The sequence below is a fragment of the Anser brachyrhynchus genome, assembly GCF_964034855.1.
Source record: "Anser brachyrhynchus genome assembly, chromosome: 9".
Lineage (NCBI taxonomy): Eukaryota > Metazoa > Chordata > Aves > Anseriformes > Anatidae > Anser > Anser brachyrhynchus.
This window is the reverse complement of record NC_137703.1, coordinates 7,147,301-7,165,885: the sequence shown is the minus strand read 5'-3', so window position 1 is coordinate 7,165,885 and position 18,585 is coordinate 7,147,301. Positions and strand designations below refer to the sequence as shown.

Sequence of the window (18,585 nt, the reverse complement as noted above, 5' to 3'; positions counted from 1 at the left end):
TCTTTATGTTATTAGCAAAAATCCCCACACCCCGAAACACATTCAACAAAGTGTCTCCCATAGCATGTTCCTTCCAAAAATTGTTACTTCTGAAATTTAAACTCCTGATAAAGCGGGTTTGCTGTGAAAAATGTTGACTGAATATAGATGCAGAAATCTGATGCCTGATACCTATTTCATTGAATTTCACTGAAAAGGAAGAGAATGTAAAATGAGAGATGGTGATGATGACAGATCTTTCTACAGAACTTTTTCTTAGAAAGAGCACTACTACTGTTTTTGTTTCTCTGGCAAAAAAAGGGCTGAATGCAAATGAAAGTGTAAAGACCTTATTGTTAGGCAAGATGTGATCTCTGGCTATTGGGGATTGGATATTAATTTTTGAAGGGCTTGTTTTAGTAATTGAAAGTGGTCATGGTCATCTATGGGTTCGTATTTGAAACACAGGAGATCAAGATGCAATAATTGCTAGGTAAGTCCTTTCACACAGTTCTTAGGCTGTCCGTGAGTCTCTGAAGCATTTGCTCTGAGAATTTCAGCTTTCAGTGGGGAAGATTTACATGTTGTGGAAATGTACTTGTTTGCATGTATTTTGTTATACTAATTCTGTGTTTTGTCCCTTTGTAGACAGGTGCCCTAGTTCACAGTTATCGGGGAACAGGAGGGATTTTTGAGGTTTGCTGGAATGCAGCAGGAGACAAAGTTGGAGCAAGTGCTTCAGATGGTTCAGTAAGTGTAGCTTGACTTGTTTGGCAGTCTGATGACAAACATCGTTTGGAGGTCTTTTGGCTAACAATGGCGACAATATTTCCATATGTACCAGATGTTTGAATACAGCCAGCTTGCATGTAGATTATTTTCATATAAAGGTGCTGTAATATTGAAAGTAGGATGCCTTTTTTCCAGCTTGATGTGTCACTGTTCTAAACCCTCCAAAGTTAGAAGATGAAAAAGCATTAAATTTAAATTTTTTGTCCCCGTTGGTCCTTATTATGGAAATAGTTCAGTGTTCCTGGATTGTTATTTATATCATTTTTTTCATATAATTATAGAAAATATCATGGAAGCAACAATAGCTCAAGGCATATCCTGAGTAAAAATTAATTATCATTCTACCCTAAATTACCCTTTTATATACATGTGGCCTAACCTTTCCAGGCTTCCACTTAATTTGACCCAAGAGACCGATTGTACTTGCAACAGATCTGTGTGGTTTTCATATAGTTTTGACTCTTTTTAAAATATTGTTGTGTTTTTTTTTTGTTGTTTTATGCAGCTTGTTAGCAAAAGCTTGCCTCACCACCTCTGTTTTAGATATAGGTGGTAATAACTAATTATAGGAGAACTTTTGAACTACTTGATGGCTAAAAGCATAGTTTGTTTATGATTGTTATACTTGTAGATTTCTGTATCTGACAGAGCTAGGAGTACTATTTAGTGAAGAGTTTCGGAAGATTAAAACTGGAATTTATGATGTTGCAATGTTAAATGTCTTTTTGAGATTATTCTGATCGGTTCTAGTATTTCCCCACAAAGTATCTTTAATTTCATCTTACTGTATTTTTGTAAATTAGATTCAAGTAAGTTCCTGGTTTTCTAATATTAAGTAACAAGCAAACAGCTTACATAAGATGTTTTTAATGTTCCAATCATAATTCATTAGGCAGCAGGTCTGGCTGCGTGCTCATACCTAAAGTGCTCACCTGGTGATTTTTTCCACCAAAGTCACAAATAGACTTAAAATTAAGCTTGCACAATCTGTTTCATGGGTTTTGCTCAGATATTTTACACAGAATTGTATAAATGTGTCATATTGTGCAAAGTGCAATTTCCATATGTGTATTTTTCTTTCCCTTACAGGTTTGTGTATTAGACCTACGGAAATAGCGCTACTAGTTGGAAGCCATGGACCGACTATGAATGTGTACATAGCCAAAATGACTGTCCCTGACCCATGTACTGCTATAGTCCCAATTGAACCATGGCCAGTCCACTACAGCCAAACAAAAAGAAATATATACATATACTGTATATAAAAAAAAAAAAAATTACACCCTGAAGAGGATGACAGAGTTTTGTCACAGCTTGTGAATCCTGTTCACCAAGTGCTGGAATCTGCTGTGCCCCAAAATAACATTTAAATGTTTTGGATATGAAAAACAGAAGAGAGAGCGAGAGAGAGAGAGAGAAATATACCGTATACAAGAGCAGACCCATATACATACCAAATTCAGAAGATACTAATGGCAGCCTTCATTACCCCTTTTCCCCTCTAAATCCATTATGACAATGGATTGTGGGGTATTTTTTTTCTTTCCTTCTCAGTAGTTGAGCAGTTTGTGTGTACAGAGAAAATGGACTTACAGAAATCTGCAGCAGTAGTTTTTTCTTTGCTTTTAAACATTGGGTTTTCTGTTTTGTTTTGGTTAAGTTTACGGATGCATGAAGTAAGGGAGTGAATTAGTTTCTTGTTTATGTTTTTTTTCACCTTGAAAAAAATGTTTCTTTGAAACGTATTTTAATGCGTTCTTTGAAGAGGTAGACTGAACCTGATAATGTTTGGTACATTTTGTGGCTCCCAGAGCACAATCGTGTGAACAGAGGGAGGGTGGAAAAGGGATTATGGAGAGAGAAGAAAAAAGCCTTCTTTGAGGCATGATACTTCACATCCCACTAATCTACGAAGTATGACAGTAATGGGTATAATGCTATGTTTTATTTTCTGGTGACATGGCTGAAATGCAGTAGTTTCTTATTTGGGACATAATTCTGCCAAACTTAAGAATAAAAGGGCACAAATATACAGAAAAGAAAAATACAGGGATGCGCAAAAAAAAAAAAAGACAAAAAAGAGGAGAAAAAATGCATCTTCTGTTGCTTTAAGACCATAGCTAAAATATGGTTAAATTGTGCACTATTGTGGAAAGGAGCAAAATATAGCTGGGGGATTTGTTTTTTTAAGAGGTTAAGATCTTTCTGGACAAGGGTTCATGCCACAGCTTCTCTGAGAGTTGGCCATCGTTATTTGTAGGAGCTTAGATGTATAATTGTAACCAAACTCCAGTATTAAAAGTATCTCATGTAATTTTTTCTTTATTAAAATAAAATCTTTGGCATATATTTGATAACACTGCCATTAAGAGGCAAAATGTTTACTACCTTAGATTTAAAAAAAATCTTAAACAGAGGACTTGCTTCAAGTTTATTTTAATAGCAGTGATTCAGCTTATTTAAAAGATGAATACTTGCACTAATTCCCCTGCTGCTCCAGCCCTGCAGTTTATTGTATCTTGTGACTACATTTTTTTCCAAATATAGGGTAGATGTAAGCTGCTATTTTTTTAATAATCACTACTATATAGTGTCTTTTACTCTGTTTACAATATCAAGTATTTTTCTTACAATGACAGATGTATATGGCAAACCTTTTTCTGCTCATGTGATTAAAAGTATACTGATAGTGATTTTATTTGTAAATGATAGCATGAGGTTGTGTTTACGCGTACGTGTAGTTGAAAAGGTTGCATCATGGCTTGCATAAGATTCCAAGAGTGTAAATTTATAAAAAGAGAGGTTGTCAAATTTATGTCACAGGCATTTTACTTAAGGAATGGTTTATATTACAGAGCTTTACAAAGTTATCAGTTTTAGAACACTATTTCAATCACAAATAATTTTGTGGCTTATGATTGGTAGTCTAATTTTTTTCTCCCCTTCCCCCCCCCCCCCCCAAGTTGCGTATAAATTGATTTAATCAAGGTAATGCAGCTTTGACATTTTAACAATCGTTCTTTAGGCATTCATTTCTGCTATTTCCATGGAGTAAACACGACTTGAAGCAAGTCTGAGTTTGGCTAAGGTAGGGTAGCAATTTGCCAGTGGTAAAGAGAAGTCGTCAATACGTTCTTTATATATACCCCAGGAATATAATACTATCGTATACAGCATTTAAAATAACAAAAAGTCATATCCATAAAGGCAGTCATCCATGATGGTTCGGTGCCAGCTGTTTTTAGGGTTTTGGAACATATTACGAATGTTTAGAGCATACCCTGTGAGTTACAGTATGTAGGAAACCTAATATATTGAGTGTCTGGCACTTGAAATATTGCTTTTATTGCTGGAGGTCCATGACTGTGGCTGACCTCTGTCATTAATGAAAAAAATAAAAATAAAAAAAAATCTGTGCAATAATTTTAAACTGTGCTCCCAGGAATAGACACAAATGTTTTGAGTATGTTTAAGCTGCATTTTTCATTTAGCAATGCGTTTGTCAATTGCACTGAATTTAAACCTGAAAGTCAGAAGTGATTCTTGATAGTACTTTTGTATTTTAATATGGACAGTTTATTCATTTTCATAAAAGTTATTGGATGATTCTTTCAGCCAATCTAAACAATTGTGGTGGAATTCTGTGACATAGCTGCAAAATCACACAGCCATGTTTTAGGGTATTGCCATTTTCCTCTTTCTCAATCATCAGCTGTTTTGGTTGTAATTCTAGTTGCTTAAGCATAGTATCACATATTCATAAATAGATAAAACAGAGCTTCAGTATCAGAGGTCTAGGGTTTTCAAGTGCTTGAAGCATAGTCCAGCGTTGCCAGATCTGTTGACGTGAGTGCTCTGGACGCGCAGGCTAACACCCCCAACCCAGTGTTAATCAGCAGTGCCCCACTGTAGTGGAATTCTGCCAGTTCCCAGTAGCGACGGGTCTGGCCACTAGGTATTTTATTGTTGTCCTTTACTAGCATGCCACAGTGCTGCTCCTGCTCACATCTCTTCTCGCCTCTTGTTTTATACACTGTTAAATGCATGCATGCCAGGTGTGCTAGGTTCTGTGATTCTGTGAAGCAAAAGAAAAAAAAAAAAAGAAAACCATGACATTATTATATTTTATAGCACAAAGACCTCGTATTCAATAGTGAGGTAGACTATCCAAATTGTTCCCCTAAATTGAGTATGCCAAATGTCAGTAAGACCCTAATTTTGTATAAATGTATGCACATGCTTAATCTTACCTACTGGTTAATTCTGTTGCGCCTGTTTTCTGAGTGTAAAGGCAAATGTGTGCATAAGCCTTTGCACACATCGAAGTTAGTATCTTTTCCAGTTCAACACGTTAACGGGCAAATATCCAGATAGAGGATAAAAGGAAGGGGAAAAACTGGGCTCAGAGTTAATGAAGGAATAAGAAAGTAACTGCTCTCGAGTTTGCTGTCTGTCCGTGCCGTTTCTCATTTCTGCATAATGAGGTCCAGGTTTCTGTAGAGTTCCTCTTTTTCTATTTTACTTTTTCTGCGTTTTTAAATTGATGTAAAGATTCCCAACCAGTGGACTTCCTGGCGTAGTTAAGAGAATATCTAGGTCCTCGTAAAAGCTTTTTTTGGATTCTTTGTAATGTTGATAAACTCAGTTTATTCTGGGACTACAATTGTGCAGGGTTATTTAGCGTGTCTACTAGATGATTGGAAATCTTATGTGAAACACTAAAAGTGCCTCTTTTTCTGGGTTGGGTGGAGGGAGGTAATAGTTACCAGAGTCAGAATGACATGGCATTTTGAAGCATGTTTCTTGATTTCATGACACTTTAATGCATCTTGAGAGAAAGGCCAAAGATTTCTACCAATTTTAATTAATTTTCATTTTAAAAGCACTCCTTTTTCCTTACACTGCTTACCTCATGCTAGGGTATATTTAACGGGACGTTGTACCTTTGAGATGTTCTTTGTGTTTAGGAAGACTAGTAGGGGAATAGGGTGGCTGTGCCAGTTTGCCCACAGAGCAGCCTTAGCAGCTGACACGTTTAGTTCTGCCAAATGAAGGAGTTTCATTAAAACTGCAAACTGGGTTTTTCAGCGTGTAAATAAAGGTTGTGTGTTTTTGTCTGTTTAGCAAAGAGGAGCCTTGGGACCCAATTTTCCAATCTTGACTCAATCAGAAATCCCATTGTCTTTCACTTCGTGAGAAAACCTTGCCAGAGTAAGCATTGGAGGCTTGGGGTCCGTGTCACACCGTACGTACAGCATGCTGCTCAGGGCGAACGAGCCTCGTCTCCCCGGGGCTTCAGCAGGGGCTTTGCGGGAGCAGGGCTGCCGGCTTTAGCCCAGCGTTCCTTCCCATTGACGAGCCGTATCTCCCAGCTTCACAAAGCCCTGTAGAGCCGTTCCCCAGCGGGATCGGTGTCGCACTCTCCAGAAGTCTGAAGAAAGCAGAAGCAACATTGTGGCATGTTAGAAGCAGATAAGGCTTCGGGAGGCAGCAGTAAATCTCCATCGAGATCCCTGACATTTTCCGTAGGGAGAGAGCCGTGGAGCAGCCTTCACTCCTCCCTCTAGAGAAAGCTCTGAAATAACCACGGTCTGTGAAAGTGTGGCTGTCTTCGCTGTCAGTCTGGTCGAAGGCAGACAAAACAGGAAAATCTGCCGTTTCTTACGGATTGCAGATTTAGTGTTAATAGTGCTTCAGATCAGTAGCTTTGAGTACATACTCTCTTTCTCTGCCTTTAAGTTTGAAGCTTGACAGTAACTTGAGGCATGTTTTCTTTTGTTTTCTTTTTTTTTAAATAATCATTCATTTTTACTTCATGATGTTTTTTGACATTTGTGGGTAAATACAAGAAAACAGTCTGCATGTTGTTGCTAGTCCAGTGTACTTTGCAATCTTGTCCTCAACAGACTGCAGTGTGCAGAACAGTAATTCTAGAATACAGAAGTAATTTTCTCTCTCTCCTGACATTGACATTGTAGTTGTAATGGTTTCATTTGGAGTTACAAATCCTTTGGGTCTAATTCTGTGAGCCTACCTATAGCACTGGATTAAAATGTCTGCATCATTTCTTCAGTTATCCAGTTAAATTACAACTGTTGTAAAAGTGTAAACCAGCCCATGACAGTTTTTTGTACTTGTTTAAAGGACTTTTATTGTTCAGTTTTCATGATTATTGTCTAAAGAAGACTGATATAGATGTTCTATACTGTCCTGGACCATGTTAATTACACTTTATGATGTATTTTGGTTCTACATCACAATGATTTGTCCCCAAGGCCCTTATATCCCTTCTAGGCACATTTTCTGTTGCAGTTTCCCTTTGCATTGTATTGCTTTGACAACTGTAATTTGAATCAGATCTGAAAGAGGTCCAGAATAAAATATATTTTGATATTACCTTGGCTGAATGTTATATAACAGTAATTTTAAAAGCTTGGTACAGAAAACTTACAGATGATTGAGTTGGGAAAGTGATAGATTTAAACACTTTTAATACTTATTTTGGCACACTTTCGTGTAAGATAGTAGGCAAGAAGCAATGGAAATCAACGTGTTGTACAGTTACACACTCTGTAAACAACAGATCCTCTGACAGCAGCGAGGCTGTCCACAGCATCCCTTTACTGCTCTGCCTTTGACTTAGAGGAACTGCTTTCTCATGTGTGCGTTTCAAGTACTTCACCTTTTCATTGCTCATCCGCTTGTGGAAGAGAAACTGAGCCTGGTGACGCTCACAGCTCCACTCCGGCTGCTTAAAGGATTTTGGTGGGTGGCAGCAGGTTTCTGTACAGTCGTGCGATCTCGTTTAGAGAGATCTGTTCTTAAGAAGTTACTCAATAGCACTATGCCAAAAAATGCTATTACTGTATTTCAGGTACTTGAAACCATTTATATTTACACATCCATCCATCCATCCATACACAGTGATGATTTAATTCCTCTAGAATTGCGGGTCATGTCGTAATCCAGGAGAGGGAACCCAAATGTTCAGTGTCACGAGCTTTATGGTGGAATTAGTGCTTTGTCATATAATGCATTTATTTGCTATCATAAGTTCAAAAGTAATAGCTTTCAGTCCTTGTTTTACTGTTGAATTTAATGTGAGTACATTACCAAAATCCATTTATTTTAATGTGCTGAAACCTGTTTTTAAAAATCATCCCTGATGGATTGAAGGTGGAGGAGGAGGGACTGTATTTTTAAGGTGTAAAACCATGGATTTTGTTCACCTGGAGTCTGAGCATGCTTCAGGATTTCTCTGCCATTGTTTGAAATTTGAGAGAGCAATGCTGAGGCAAGTTCCTGTTTTTTCAGACAGACTTTATACTAATCAATGTCACGATGCAGAAAGTTTGTGCATCTTGAAGTTTCATTAGCCTAAATGCTCCATGCTCGAGCGTGGCCACCCTGGGCTGAGGAACGCAGAGGAGCGTTGCGGTATGAAGCAGTGCCCGCACGGGAGCAATGCCTGCTTCCGTCCTGCACGGAGGAGCCTGCTCCAGGTACGTTCATTACACCATTGCTGCCTGAATTTTCTGTTTGAAGTTGAGTTATTCTGTAATAACCTGTTTGCAGTTCTTTAGGAACTTGGGATCTTGGGTACTCATAAAATGCGTGTTCCCTACTTCATGAGGAAATGATTTAAGGGAAGTCTAAGCAGCACTTTCGTTTCTCTGATGGCAGGGCAGCTGTAACAGAACAGTAATTTAGGAGAAATTTGATGATGATTAAAGAATGGTGATGCCCCAGTTAGTACAATTTGTCCTTAAGGAAACCTGACCTAGGAGATCTGCAGTGCAGAGGCTTTCTTATTTATACCCTTAACTGCAAATTGGTACCATAAAGGGTATTTGAAGGATTTAAAAAAAAAAAAAAAAAAGCTTTCGTAGTAGACTTAATGTGAAAATGTTCAGCTCCCATATTCATTCTTCAGATACCAAGTCAAGGTTTTGGATTCAAGAAGATGTCAAGAAGTCTCAGTGGAGGTGAAGTACTTTCAACAGACTCTCTTCTTGTTTCCACCAAGACTTTTTTCATTTTTTCTAGATGCTGGGACCGCTGATTTGTTCCCTTAGGAGCACTGCATTCTGAGCTTTCTGAATTATGTGTTTTTGAAGCTTTCAAGACTTCTTTGTGGGTTGGTGACAGCTCAGATGGAGTTTTCTCCCTTCAGTGTTAAAAAGTCAGAGGTCCTTGCCCACAGCAATGTCAAGGGGAAGTTTCTAATGATTTCAGTGCAAGCAGACCTAGGGCAACACTTCTGAAAAGATAAGTCAGGTAAAGAAGGAGGTTTTTTTTTCTTTTTCCTCCTCCGGACAAGCATTAACAATCTCTATATTAAATGCTGTGTTCTCCATTCTACTATCCTGAAGACCACACCAACAAATCTAAAGCGCCATTTGCTCTTCTCACATGTTGTCCCAGCCTTCATAGAAGAAATTACATTTGCAGGCTCCATTTGGGCAGTTTAATTTCTACGTTTATCCCCACTTCAAGTGTTCTACCGACAAAAACATCTGAAGGCACAGGGTCAGCCTCTAAAAACCACCAGGCACAGGGGAATAGGTGGGACATAAGCCACCTGAGTATGGCTTTTGGTTCTCCAAAACCATGTTGGGTCTTACAGTCCTTCCTGACGGCGTTGGGATGATGGGGTTGTAATTACAAGTGCTACTTGGAAAATAATGCCTGCTAGCTGTTACACTTAACTGTATTGTGGCTTTACATTTTATAATTATGGAAAAAGACTTTTTAACTGTACAGTAACTGCATTCCTAATGCTTAAATTGGGAGCTGCAGTTGATCTGACGTTTCCCCTAAGTTCTTACAAGTGAAACATTTTAAAAGGTAGGAAGTTCCTGCTTCAGGAAAATAGGAAGAATTGAAATTACTGATGCTTAATTTACTTTTTAAATTGTTATTTGAAAGGCTTGGAGTTCTTTCATTTCCTATTGCCACATCTCATCTATCTTTGGTTTGCTTGAGTAGTGCAGCAAAGTTGGATGCTGATGAGGTGGGTGGGAGCAAGCTGCTTTCTAGCAGTAACGTGAGGCCAGAAGCCAATTCCCAAGGCAAAGCAGCAGAAGTATGTGTAGTTTGTTGCAATTGTGTTGCTTACAATTTCATGCTCAAATCCGTGAATTTTGCTGCTTGTAGTGGATTAAGTATTCTATTATTTTATTATTTTGTTCTGTTAAATATTCTATTTCACAAGAGAGTTCAGTTTTGGCTGCTCATCTTACAGGAAATCATTCAATACACTTTGTGTAGAAAAGAAATAGCAACTTTGCACTGTGTGCTTCTAAAACAAGGAAATTTCCTGTTTGGAACCCCTTTGAAATGTCATCCAAACAGAGGTGCGGTTTGTTGTTTCTGGGACAGCAGCTCTGCTGGTGAGTTTGAGTTTCAGGTATGTGGTTTCTGATCTAGAACATCCAAATGTGAAACACTTAGTGACCATTCATTTATCTATGTCCTGGCTCGTTACTGTTCACTTAGCAGGGTGGATAGATCAACGTAGTATTTCCATAAAATGCTTTTTTTTTTTGGTCATTTTATTTCAGTTTATTTGAGAGAACTTTTAATAAGCAAGATCAAATTGAATACTGTTGCTTTGGGGAGTTCTGTTTGAAAATAATGGGGTCGACAAATGATCAGGAAGGCAAGTGGGGATGGCTGCGGTTGTAAGCCTGGAAGAGAGCTCAGCAGTCGGGCCGGCTGCTTGCACCCACCTCTGATAGCTGCTGGTCCGGTCTCAGAGGCTTTCCTGAGCGACCTGTTGCAATACTGGGGTAGCGGTACTGATAAAGCACATTTCTGTCTAATCTGCGCCTTCCTTGTTGCAATTAAAAACTTACCATTTTGTCCACCCGGAATAGGAGGGTGGAGGGGGGGAAGCTGTTTCTTTATGGTTCGTAGCAGCCTTTTACATATTTGAAATCTGTTATTGTGTCTTTTCTTCTTTAGGCTGAACCGTCCCCAGTGCATCTTAATCAATTCATCAACACCAGCTGCTCCTCTTGACAAACAATCTAATGACTACTGAAATAAGAATCTTGTCTGTAAGAAATTCGGTCTCTGGCGCTAGTGAGGAAGGGGGTGGGAGGGACAGGATGGGACTGAAAATGAAGTAAAATCCTCAGTTTTGAAATTCTGCTGTAATAAATATGAACAATGGCTCAATAATTTGTGGGTTTGTATTACTGGTGTTCCAGCAAAGATGGGCCCCAATTGTTCTTTGGAAGTTTTACGTATACATCTTTTTTTTTCTTTTTCCTTTTTTTTTTTTTTTTTTCCCCCTTCTTGCAAGGGTTAGTTTGCGTTGTTACCCCTCCTGGCTTTCAGGTAGTGATAGGCTTTGTCCAGAGTCACCAGCAGGTCTGTGACATGTGAGGAATAAAGCTCAAATCTCTGCTCTGAAGGCATCTTCCACGAAGCAGGACCGAGGATCTGGTGAGGGTTGCAGCTGCCTGCAGCTCCCGCTTGGGACCACCCTCCCAAACCAGCACTGCCACAGAAGTGTCCCAGAAACAGCATGGGGAAGGTTCCCTGGGAATGGGAAATGTACGTGATGCCAACATTTAAACAAAATGGAAAAGTGAATTCATAAAATGCTCCCGTGATACGCTAATATACTTGGTCAGAGTACTAAGAAAGAGGATTTTGCTGCTTTTTATTAAACATGCTTTCAGGCGGTAAATGTTTTCTAATGTGATAAAAATATCTTTCAGTCAAAGCTGCTTCTATCTCATGGTGGAAAGAGGGAGACCTGCATGTCCTTCATTTCTGCCCACACAGCTATTTTGTCTCCCAAAGAGCTGCTTTTAAACAGACCAATGTCACAAAAATAACCAAATCTGTAAACAAAAAGCTCTAAAAGCATACCACTTTCTAGAAGTGGAGAACTCCAGATACCAGCAGACTAACCAAGATGTTTCTTACCTGAGATCGCATACAGATAATTTCAATCCAAATGGGGATTTTGAGGGAAAAGCAGCAAATTGTAAAAACCAAATCTCTGAAACTTCTCTCAAGTGTTCCCCTTAGCACTTGCAGTGGGATCAGAGCAAACTGAGCGTCCTCACTGCTAGAGCTGCTCGGCAGCACACGTGGATGTGCTCGAGTGGAAATGTTCTCGTACATACGTAGGGAAAGTGCTGCTGCTTCCAAGCTGAGGCATGCCGAGATTTCTGGAGGTATTCTCCAGCAAATGGGCACCTGAGGGTGCTCTTGTATCTCTCTGTCTGAGGGATGTGGGGAATGAAGCTGTGCAGCTGCATGCGCTGCACCTTCAGTATGTAGATCACTTCCAGCTCCGGGTTCCCCCCTGCCTGTACTGGGAGAGCAACCTGAACCTGTCCTCTTGGGCCTGAGAGCAACTGCTGCTGCCGTGGGGAGCAAGTCGGACAAAAAGAAATCTCGTTTATCAGCCCTAATCGAGAGAGAAGTGCAAAGGAACCGTGAGTCTCAGCAGGGGCAGAGGGTAGGTATGTACTGTATTTTCTGCCTTCCATATCCCCAAGGAGAATTGAAAAGCAGGAGAGGAACCACAGAATCACAGACTGGTTTGGGTCGGAAGGGACCTCAAAGCTCCTCCAGGTCCAACGCCTGCCATGGGCAGGGCCCCCTCCCACCAGCCCAGGCTGCCCCAAGCCCATCCAGCCTGGCCTTGGGCACTGCTGGGGACGGGGCAGCCTGGGCCAGGGCCTCACCACCATCGTCACAAAGAATTTCTTCCTTATCTAATCTAAATCTCCCCTCTTTCAGTTTAAAGCCATTCCCACCTGTCTTATCACCACACCCCCTGACACAGAGTCCCTCCCCAGCTCTCCTGCAGCCCCTTCAGGCCCCGGCAGGCCCCTGTGAGGCCTCCCCAGGCTGAACAACTCCAGCTCCCTCAGCCTGTCCTTAGAGGAGAGGTGCTCCAGCCCCCTGACCATCTTTGTGGCCTCCTATGGACTTGATCCAACAGGTCCGTGCCCTTCTTATGCTGGGGACCCCAGGAGATTTTTATTAGTATCATTTATCACTGCTGCTGAGCAAGAAGGATGTGTTATTTTCCCAGTCAATTTGGACATCACCATTTTCCAAAACTTGCTGCAGCAATGCTGCATGTTACGGCAAAGCCCTCACATCTTTCAGGACAAACCACAAGATTTTGTCGTCTTTTCCTGCCCCTGGTGCCGGGGCAGTCGTGCTGTGCCTGGGCTCCCTGTGCTTCTGGTGCTGCTGCCAGGCTTCCCTGCAGGCCTCTCCATGCCTGGAAGGCCACAGCCAGCAACCCAGGTAACAACTTGGGCAGGGGGTGGCTCTCCCAAGGCCTCCGCCCGCCCCTTCTGAGCCATCGTGCTGCTGCTTGCACCCACCGACGCAGTGTCCGGCTTGTGTCAGCGTGGAAAGAGAGAAAACGAAGTGCAGCATTGCGGTGCGTTGGGCGGTCTGAGCTAAACTGTGCCATGCAAACAGAAAAGTGCCTTGGAACGGGAGCGAATGTAGTCAGTAAGATTCAGAGCATAAGTGGTGTTATTATTTCCCATTTCCTGCGAGCCAATTTGCCGTACTTCCAGCCTTCCTTCTTCTCTACACAAAACAGCAGCCGGAGGAGTCATTAAAACAAAGATTGGATCCCAAGATTGCCTATAATTCAGATACTTCAGTGATAGAAAAATGTATAGTTTCAAAAGAAAGCATGTGCAAGCACCAAATCGCACCAAATTGCAGAGATGTTAGTTTGTTCAAACCAACCCCTCTGTGCTTTAGAGGAAACAATTTACTACTTTAGTAAATAAACACAGCTGTTAAGAAGTTAAGATTAGCCTGTCAGATCCATCGGCCGCTGAGTAAATGATAGTGTACAGGCCTGCAGAAGTGAAGATGCCAAAGTATGCCGCAAGTACAGGAAAAAAGGAGATGGAGAGGCAGATACACCAGATGATGCGTTGGGACTGCAGCCCCTGCAACTGCTGGGGGGGTGGAGGGCTCCTCAGAAATCCCGTTTGCTGCTACTGCAGGTGCATTGGTGTAGGTTAGACGTAAGGAGGGCAGGGGAGAATTTCGTGGAGAGCATGGGGCTGTCACCTCTGCAGGACATCAGGGAAACTTCCCCAGGCAGAGTGGTCACCGGGGATCGGGGGCAGCTCCACGTGCTGAAGACCTTTCCTTGGGTTTGGTCTGTCCTGCAGGAGCGCTGCCTGCTCTGCTCCTGTGCTCCCCGGGGCACAGTCCTCGGCCGTTAGCATTAAATGAAGGATTTAAAGCGATGCCTGTTCTCCGTTAAGATTTGCTGCTTTGCTGGCATTCTTCAGTGGTGTCCTGCTAAGCCGTGCTGCACCTTTCCCTGAAGTCTCTCAGTAAGTACAGTGAGTCTTTTTCATCCTTAGGGGGGAGACCTCAGCCCCCCAGGCCTGGCAGCGAGTGACTCCGCACGTCGGCTGTGTCCCCACAGAGCAAAGGGACCCCACGTGCCACAGCTCGGGGCGATGGCCCTGTGGGGACACCCCAAGCACAGCCCGAGAGGGAAGCAGGCAGACAGAGGTGGGGAAAGGAAGGATGGAGGGGTAGGGTAAGGGAAGCAGATCCCAGCGAGGGAATTGGGGTGAGGATGAACAGTGGACCAGAGAGGAAAATGTCACAAAAGGGTCGTGAAGGGGAAAGAAATGCTGGAGCTGAAAGCTGAGCAAGAGAAGTTTACAGGGGTCGCACTGCAGCAAGAGGCTGTCATCTGGCAAACACGGAAATAAGACGCTGATGTCTTCCAGGAAAGGCCTGTTGTTCGAGTCGCTTCATGTCAGCAGCCGCACACTAACTAATCCAAGCAGTCAGTTTTGTTTCATCTATTTTTCATCAGCCCAAGAGAGTCTCCGTAGGTGCCAGGAGCCCTGCTCCTTCCCTCTCTCTTCCCAGCTAAAGCCCTGGTGGTTTTTGTGTTCGCTGCCCGTCCCGTTTTAGTGAAAACCAAAGAATTGAGAATTAAGCAATGTTTTGCATCAAAACAAACAATAGCTTAGAAGTTAAAGGTGATGCCTCTTGCTTTGAAATCATCCCTTACCTTTTTCATTTGAATGAAGATTTGGGGGGTTAAGGTTTTGGGGGAGTTACGAAGGGAGTTATCTACTTAATCATGCCTAGTAGCTCATTCTGAAATCATAAATATCCATATAAAAGCACAGAGGTAGAACAGCCATGATTGGTAGCAAGTTAAAAAAACAACAAACAAACAAAAACTAATCTGATGATTTATGTAAGTGATGTATGTTGGATTTTTTTTTTTTTTTTTTTGAGATACAGGTTGACAATTTGAGAAAATGAAGTTGTTCTATTTCACTAGAAAATGTAATAGTTGCTTATTGGGCTTAATTATTCCATATGGTAACGCGTTGCTGCTCTTGCAGCCGTTGGCAGAGAAGGGCTCCCCCCTTTCAGGGACTCGCAAGCATGCTAACGAACCCCCGGGGCTGGCTGTAGAGCTGCTGCTGCAGCTGGCCCCGGATAACAGCAGAGAATCCCTTACTTAGCAGAAACAAAACCTACCCGTGACAAATGAGTTTCCCGTTAAAAGCTGTAAGGATTGATGCAAATTCAGTACGTGCTGTGAAGACAACCACAGAGGCTTGTTAGAGAAATCAGACAGCCTCTTAAAAAAGATGGGAGAAACGATTCAGGCACTCATCTGAATTTTTTTTTAGCTATTGTCAGTCAAAATGCCTGCAGGAGATAAAACTGTTCTCCTTCCACCCAGGGGCCTTATGGCTCCAGGAAACCTGGGCAGAAGTTCTCCCTGTGACATCCTCCTGACTCCATGCTGGTGTTTACGAAGTGCTTGCATCTTTTAACCCATGCCTTTCGCTTACGGGCACAAGCTTTGGTTGACACCTTGGTTGGTTCTCACTTTCTGTTGCATTTATGTCCCATCGCTGTGCCTAATATCTGCTTAAGAGACTATTTTTGCTTCATTTCCATGCTTCGGTGGTATTTACAGTAGAGCTACCAGTACATCCATTGCCTGTTTCACAGGTGTCTCCTTCGCAGCCTGCACCAAAGGCGCACGCCCACCGGGAAGCCCGCTTCGTGCCATGTCCTTACACCCGAGCTCATCAGCTCTGGTCGGGATGTTTGTGCCTTATCGCCTCCTTTCATTGCTGCTGGTCTTTAAAAGCAAAAGGCAAAGTACCAAAAAAAAAAAAAAATGAGTAGAGGGTGAAAGAAAAGAAGAGAGAGAAAACAAGCCGGGCTCTGTTGCTGCTTTCTGAGCACTATTCAGCCCTTACACATCTTACCCGGCTCTTCAGAGGTATGTAATTATCTGGCAAAGCCGTGTACTTTCCTATCCCCTCTCTGTGCTGAGGCAAAGCTGCTGAGCCTGTGTTCTTTTTGAAAATAACAGTAATAAAAAAGGAATTTAAAGGAAAAGATGCTGTTCGCATGCAGAGTGTGCTTGTTTGGGCAGTTTGATGTCCTATTTTTGTTATAAATATAATTGAATTTCCAATAGTTACACGCAAACAACTGTCGTCTGGGAATAAAAAGAAGTAGACGTATGCTAATTGAAAGCTCTGATAATTACACAATCTTCAAATTAATTAACGAGCCAAAGGCAGCCAAACATTAGCATTTAGAAAGCGCTTTGCTGCATTAACCACTAATGAGTTCATTTAAATCTATCATGCAACCCATTTTGGAAAGCATGAGCCATATTTAATCATATTCAATCAGATTTAATAATGAAATCCTTAACGCCAGGCATTGTTGATTGTGAAATTACCAGAGAATTTTGGTTGTTCGGTACAGGGGGCAGGATATTGCTATTTAGTGGTAGCTGCAATGTACCTGGAGCGAGTTACGGAAATAAAAGGCACACGTGCCCAGGTAAGCGTAGTTTTAAGGTAAGTGAGAAGTGCCAAAGGCGTTTGTATATTCACGTGTTGTTTTCCTTTTCATTAAATGACAAATAGGAATATGGGTTACTTTTGATAAATGAACAAGCAATTTCTAAAGTATATTTAGCAATTCCATGATCAAAAGAAAACGCTTTTGTTTTAACTGTTTCCAATTTCCAGCATAAGCAATCGCAGCACTGCTGTGTGCTGGCACAGCTCTGCTCTGTTTCTTTCCTTTGGAGCTGAAATAACACAAGAGTCATCACAGGAGCTCCTCTGCATTTAAATCAGAGTAACTGAGGTGGAACCTCTATCCTTCCGTTGCCTTTTCACAAAAAGCCTAATTTCTGGCCTCCCTGAAAGCACAGTGCGCTTTGTTATTGGGCTTAATAGAGCAGACAAATCACCGTCAGCTCCAAAAGCAGACGTCTCCCACCCAAGTTAGTGGAGTTACTAAACTCACAGCATTTTGGGGGATAAAATACCTTTCTCTACAAAGTGCTTCGCTGAACATTGCAGCCATATAGAGCTGTTCTGATGAAAATTTCATCCCAACAGCTTCTTGCAGTCGGTGCTACGTGCAGCAGCCACAGGCTAGGTTGCCCACCTGGGATGCGGCAGAGAGGATACCAGCAGAGAGCTCTCCTGGCACGGGAGCTCTCCTGCCGTGGGGTTCTTCCCATTTTTCATTAAAGGGCTTGTACAGGGCTCAGTTTTGTTCCCATATCTTGAATGTGCATAGTGTGGATATTCGGTACCTAGGGTAAGTCAGGACATTGGAGATCAGCACCGGACTCCCCAAGACTGTTCTGTACTGGTACAGTGCTGGTATGGCAGCCACTGGTGATGAGGTTAGAATAAAAGGAACAAACGAGATCTATAATCCTAAAAAAGATGAGATTCTCTGAGGGGCTTATTCCCGTCCTTTTCCTTGGGGAGATGTTCATTTAGAAACAGAAGAAGAAAAAGAGGAGAGTAGAATAAAGTCAGGCAGGAGTTGTCTGCCCAGCTCTCTGCAGGTATGGGAGAGGAAGCCTGATGCTCCGTACGGCTCTCTCCAGGCTCCCTGTGGGATTTCCGCACGATGGGCTAAGAGGCGTCCCCTGAGATCTCTCCTGATGGCTGCGTGATGCCTGCCCAGGTGATCTGCAATGCTTGTCTGCCCTGTCTCTTCACCTGGGGCTGGAAGGGGAAGATCTAGGACCACGCACATAGAAGGTCAGATTTCCTTTTTTATTGAAAAAACAAAGCTGGAATATTATTAGAAATAGAGGTGTTTGCAGCCTTTGGGTCCTGGAGCGGGGGTGCAGGTAGTTTCATTGTCTTTCTGAAAAGCTGGATAGTTCCAGAAAAATGAAATCCTCTCCCCAAATAAAAAGGGTGTATTTGAAAACACCTTTAGTAACAACTCAGTGTTATCTTGAATTTCCTCATAAATGTCTCTGTTCTACCTCTTATCCAGCACTGTTAGTTCAAATTCAGCTTCCCTTTTTTGTGACTCGGGTCAGGGAGAAAAGGATTAAATCACTAACCACCCGTAAACACCAATAAAAACGCTCTTAACAGCGCATTTCAACTGTGAACCTCAAAGAACCTTATCAGCAGCAAAATGCCCTAGGGAGAGCAGGCAGGTGAGGGGATAAACGCCCCAAAGTCACCCTTTTATTGAGTGCTTGTGGACGTATTTTGCAGCAATTTCTTAGCAACACAGTTGGGTTTTCAGTGGGTGAGGCATTTGGTGACTCGCTTTGGGGACAGCACACCGTGTCTGGCCTACAGCTCAGAAGAAACCGAGGAATCCTAATTCCCAATCTGGTGTGATTACAGAACCTTCCCTAGTGAAATGGTGGCTGTAGGAGTCGCTCCTTTGCGCCCTGACACACAAATATCCAGCAGGTACAGCAGCATAATAGAATAAATTTGCCAGGTCTCATGAAAA

At 42.1% G+C, this 18,585-nt stretch overlaps 2 protein-coding genes across 7 annotated transcripts in view; both read left to right on the top strand.

Moving 5' to 3' along the window:
• The window catches only part of TBL1XR1 (TBL1X/Y related 1), a 111,589-nt gene extending 104,422 nt beyond the window's left edge, over positions 1 to 7,167 (top strand). For all 6 annotated transcript variants that reach the window (XM_080603935.1, XM_080603936.1, XM_080603937.1 and 3 more), the window contains 2 exons: positions 628 to 729; positions 1,861 to 7,167. In XM_080603935.1, the coding sequence (XP_080460061.1) occupies positions 628 to 729; positions 1,861 to 1,887 (129 nt within the window). In that variant the 3' untranslated portion in view covers positions 1,888 to 7,167. The remainder of the gene's footprint in view (positions 1 to 627; positions 730 to 1,860) is intronic.
• Positions 7,168 to 8,649: 1,482 nt separating this feature from the next.
• LOC308199585 (uncharacterized protein) overlaps positions 8,650 to 18,585 on the top strand; it is a 139,246-nt gene continuing 129,310 nt past the window's right edge. Inside the window, exon 1 of the mRNA XM_080603943.1 lies at positions 8,650 to 17,864. The gene's annotated coding sequence lies outside the window, so the exon portion shown is untranslated. The remainder of the gene's footprint in view (positions 17,865 to 18,585) is intronic.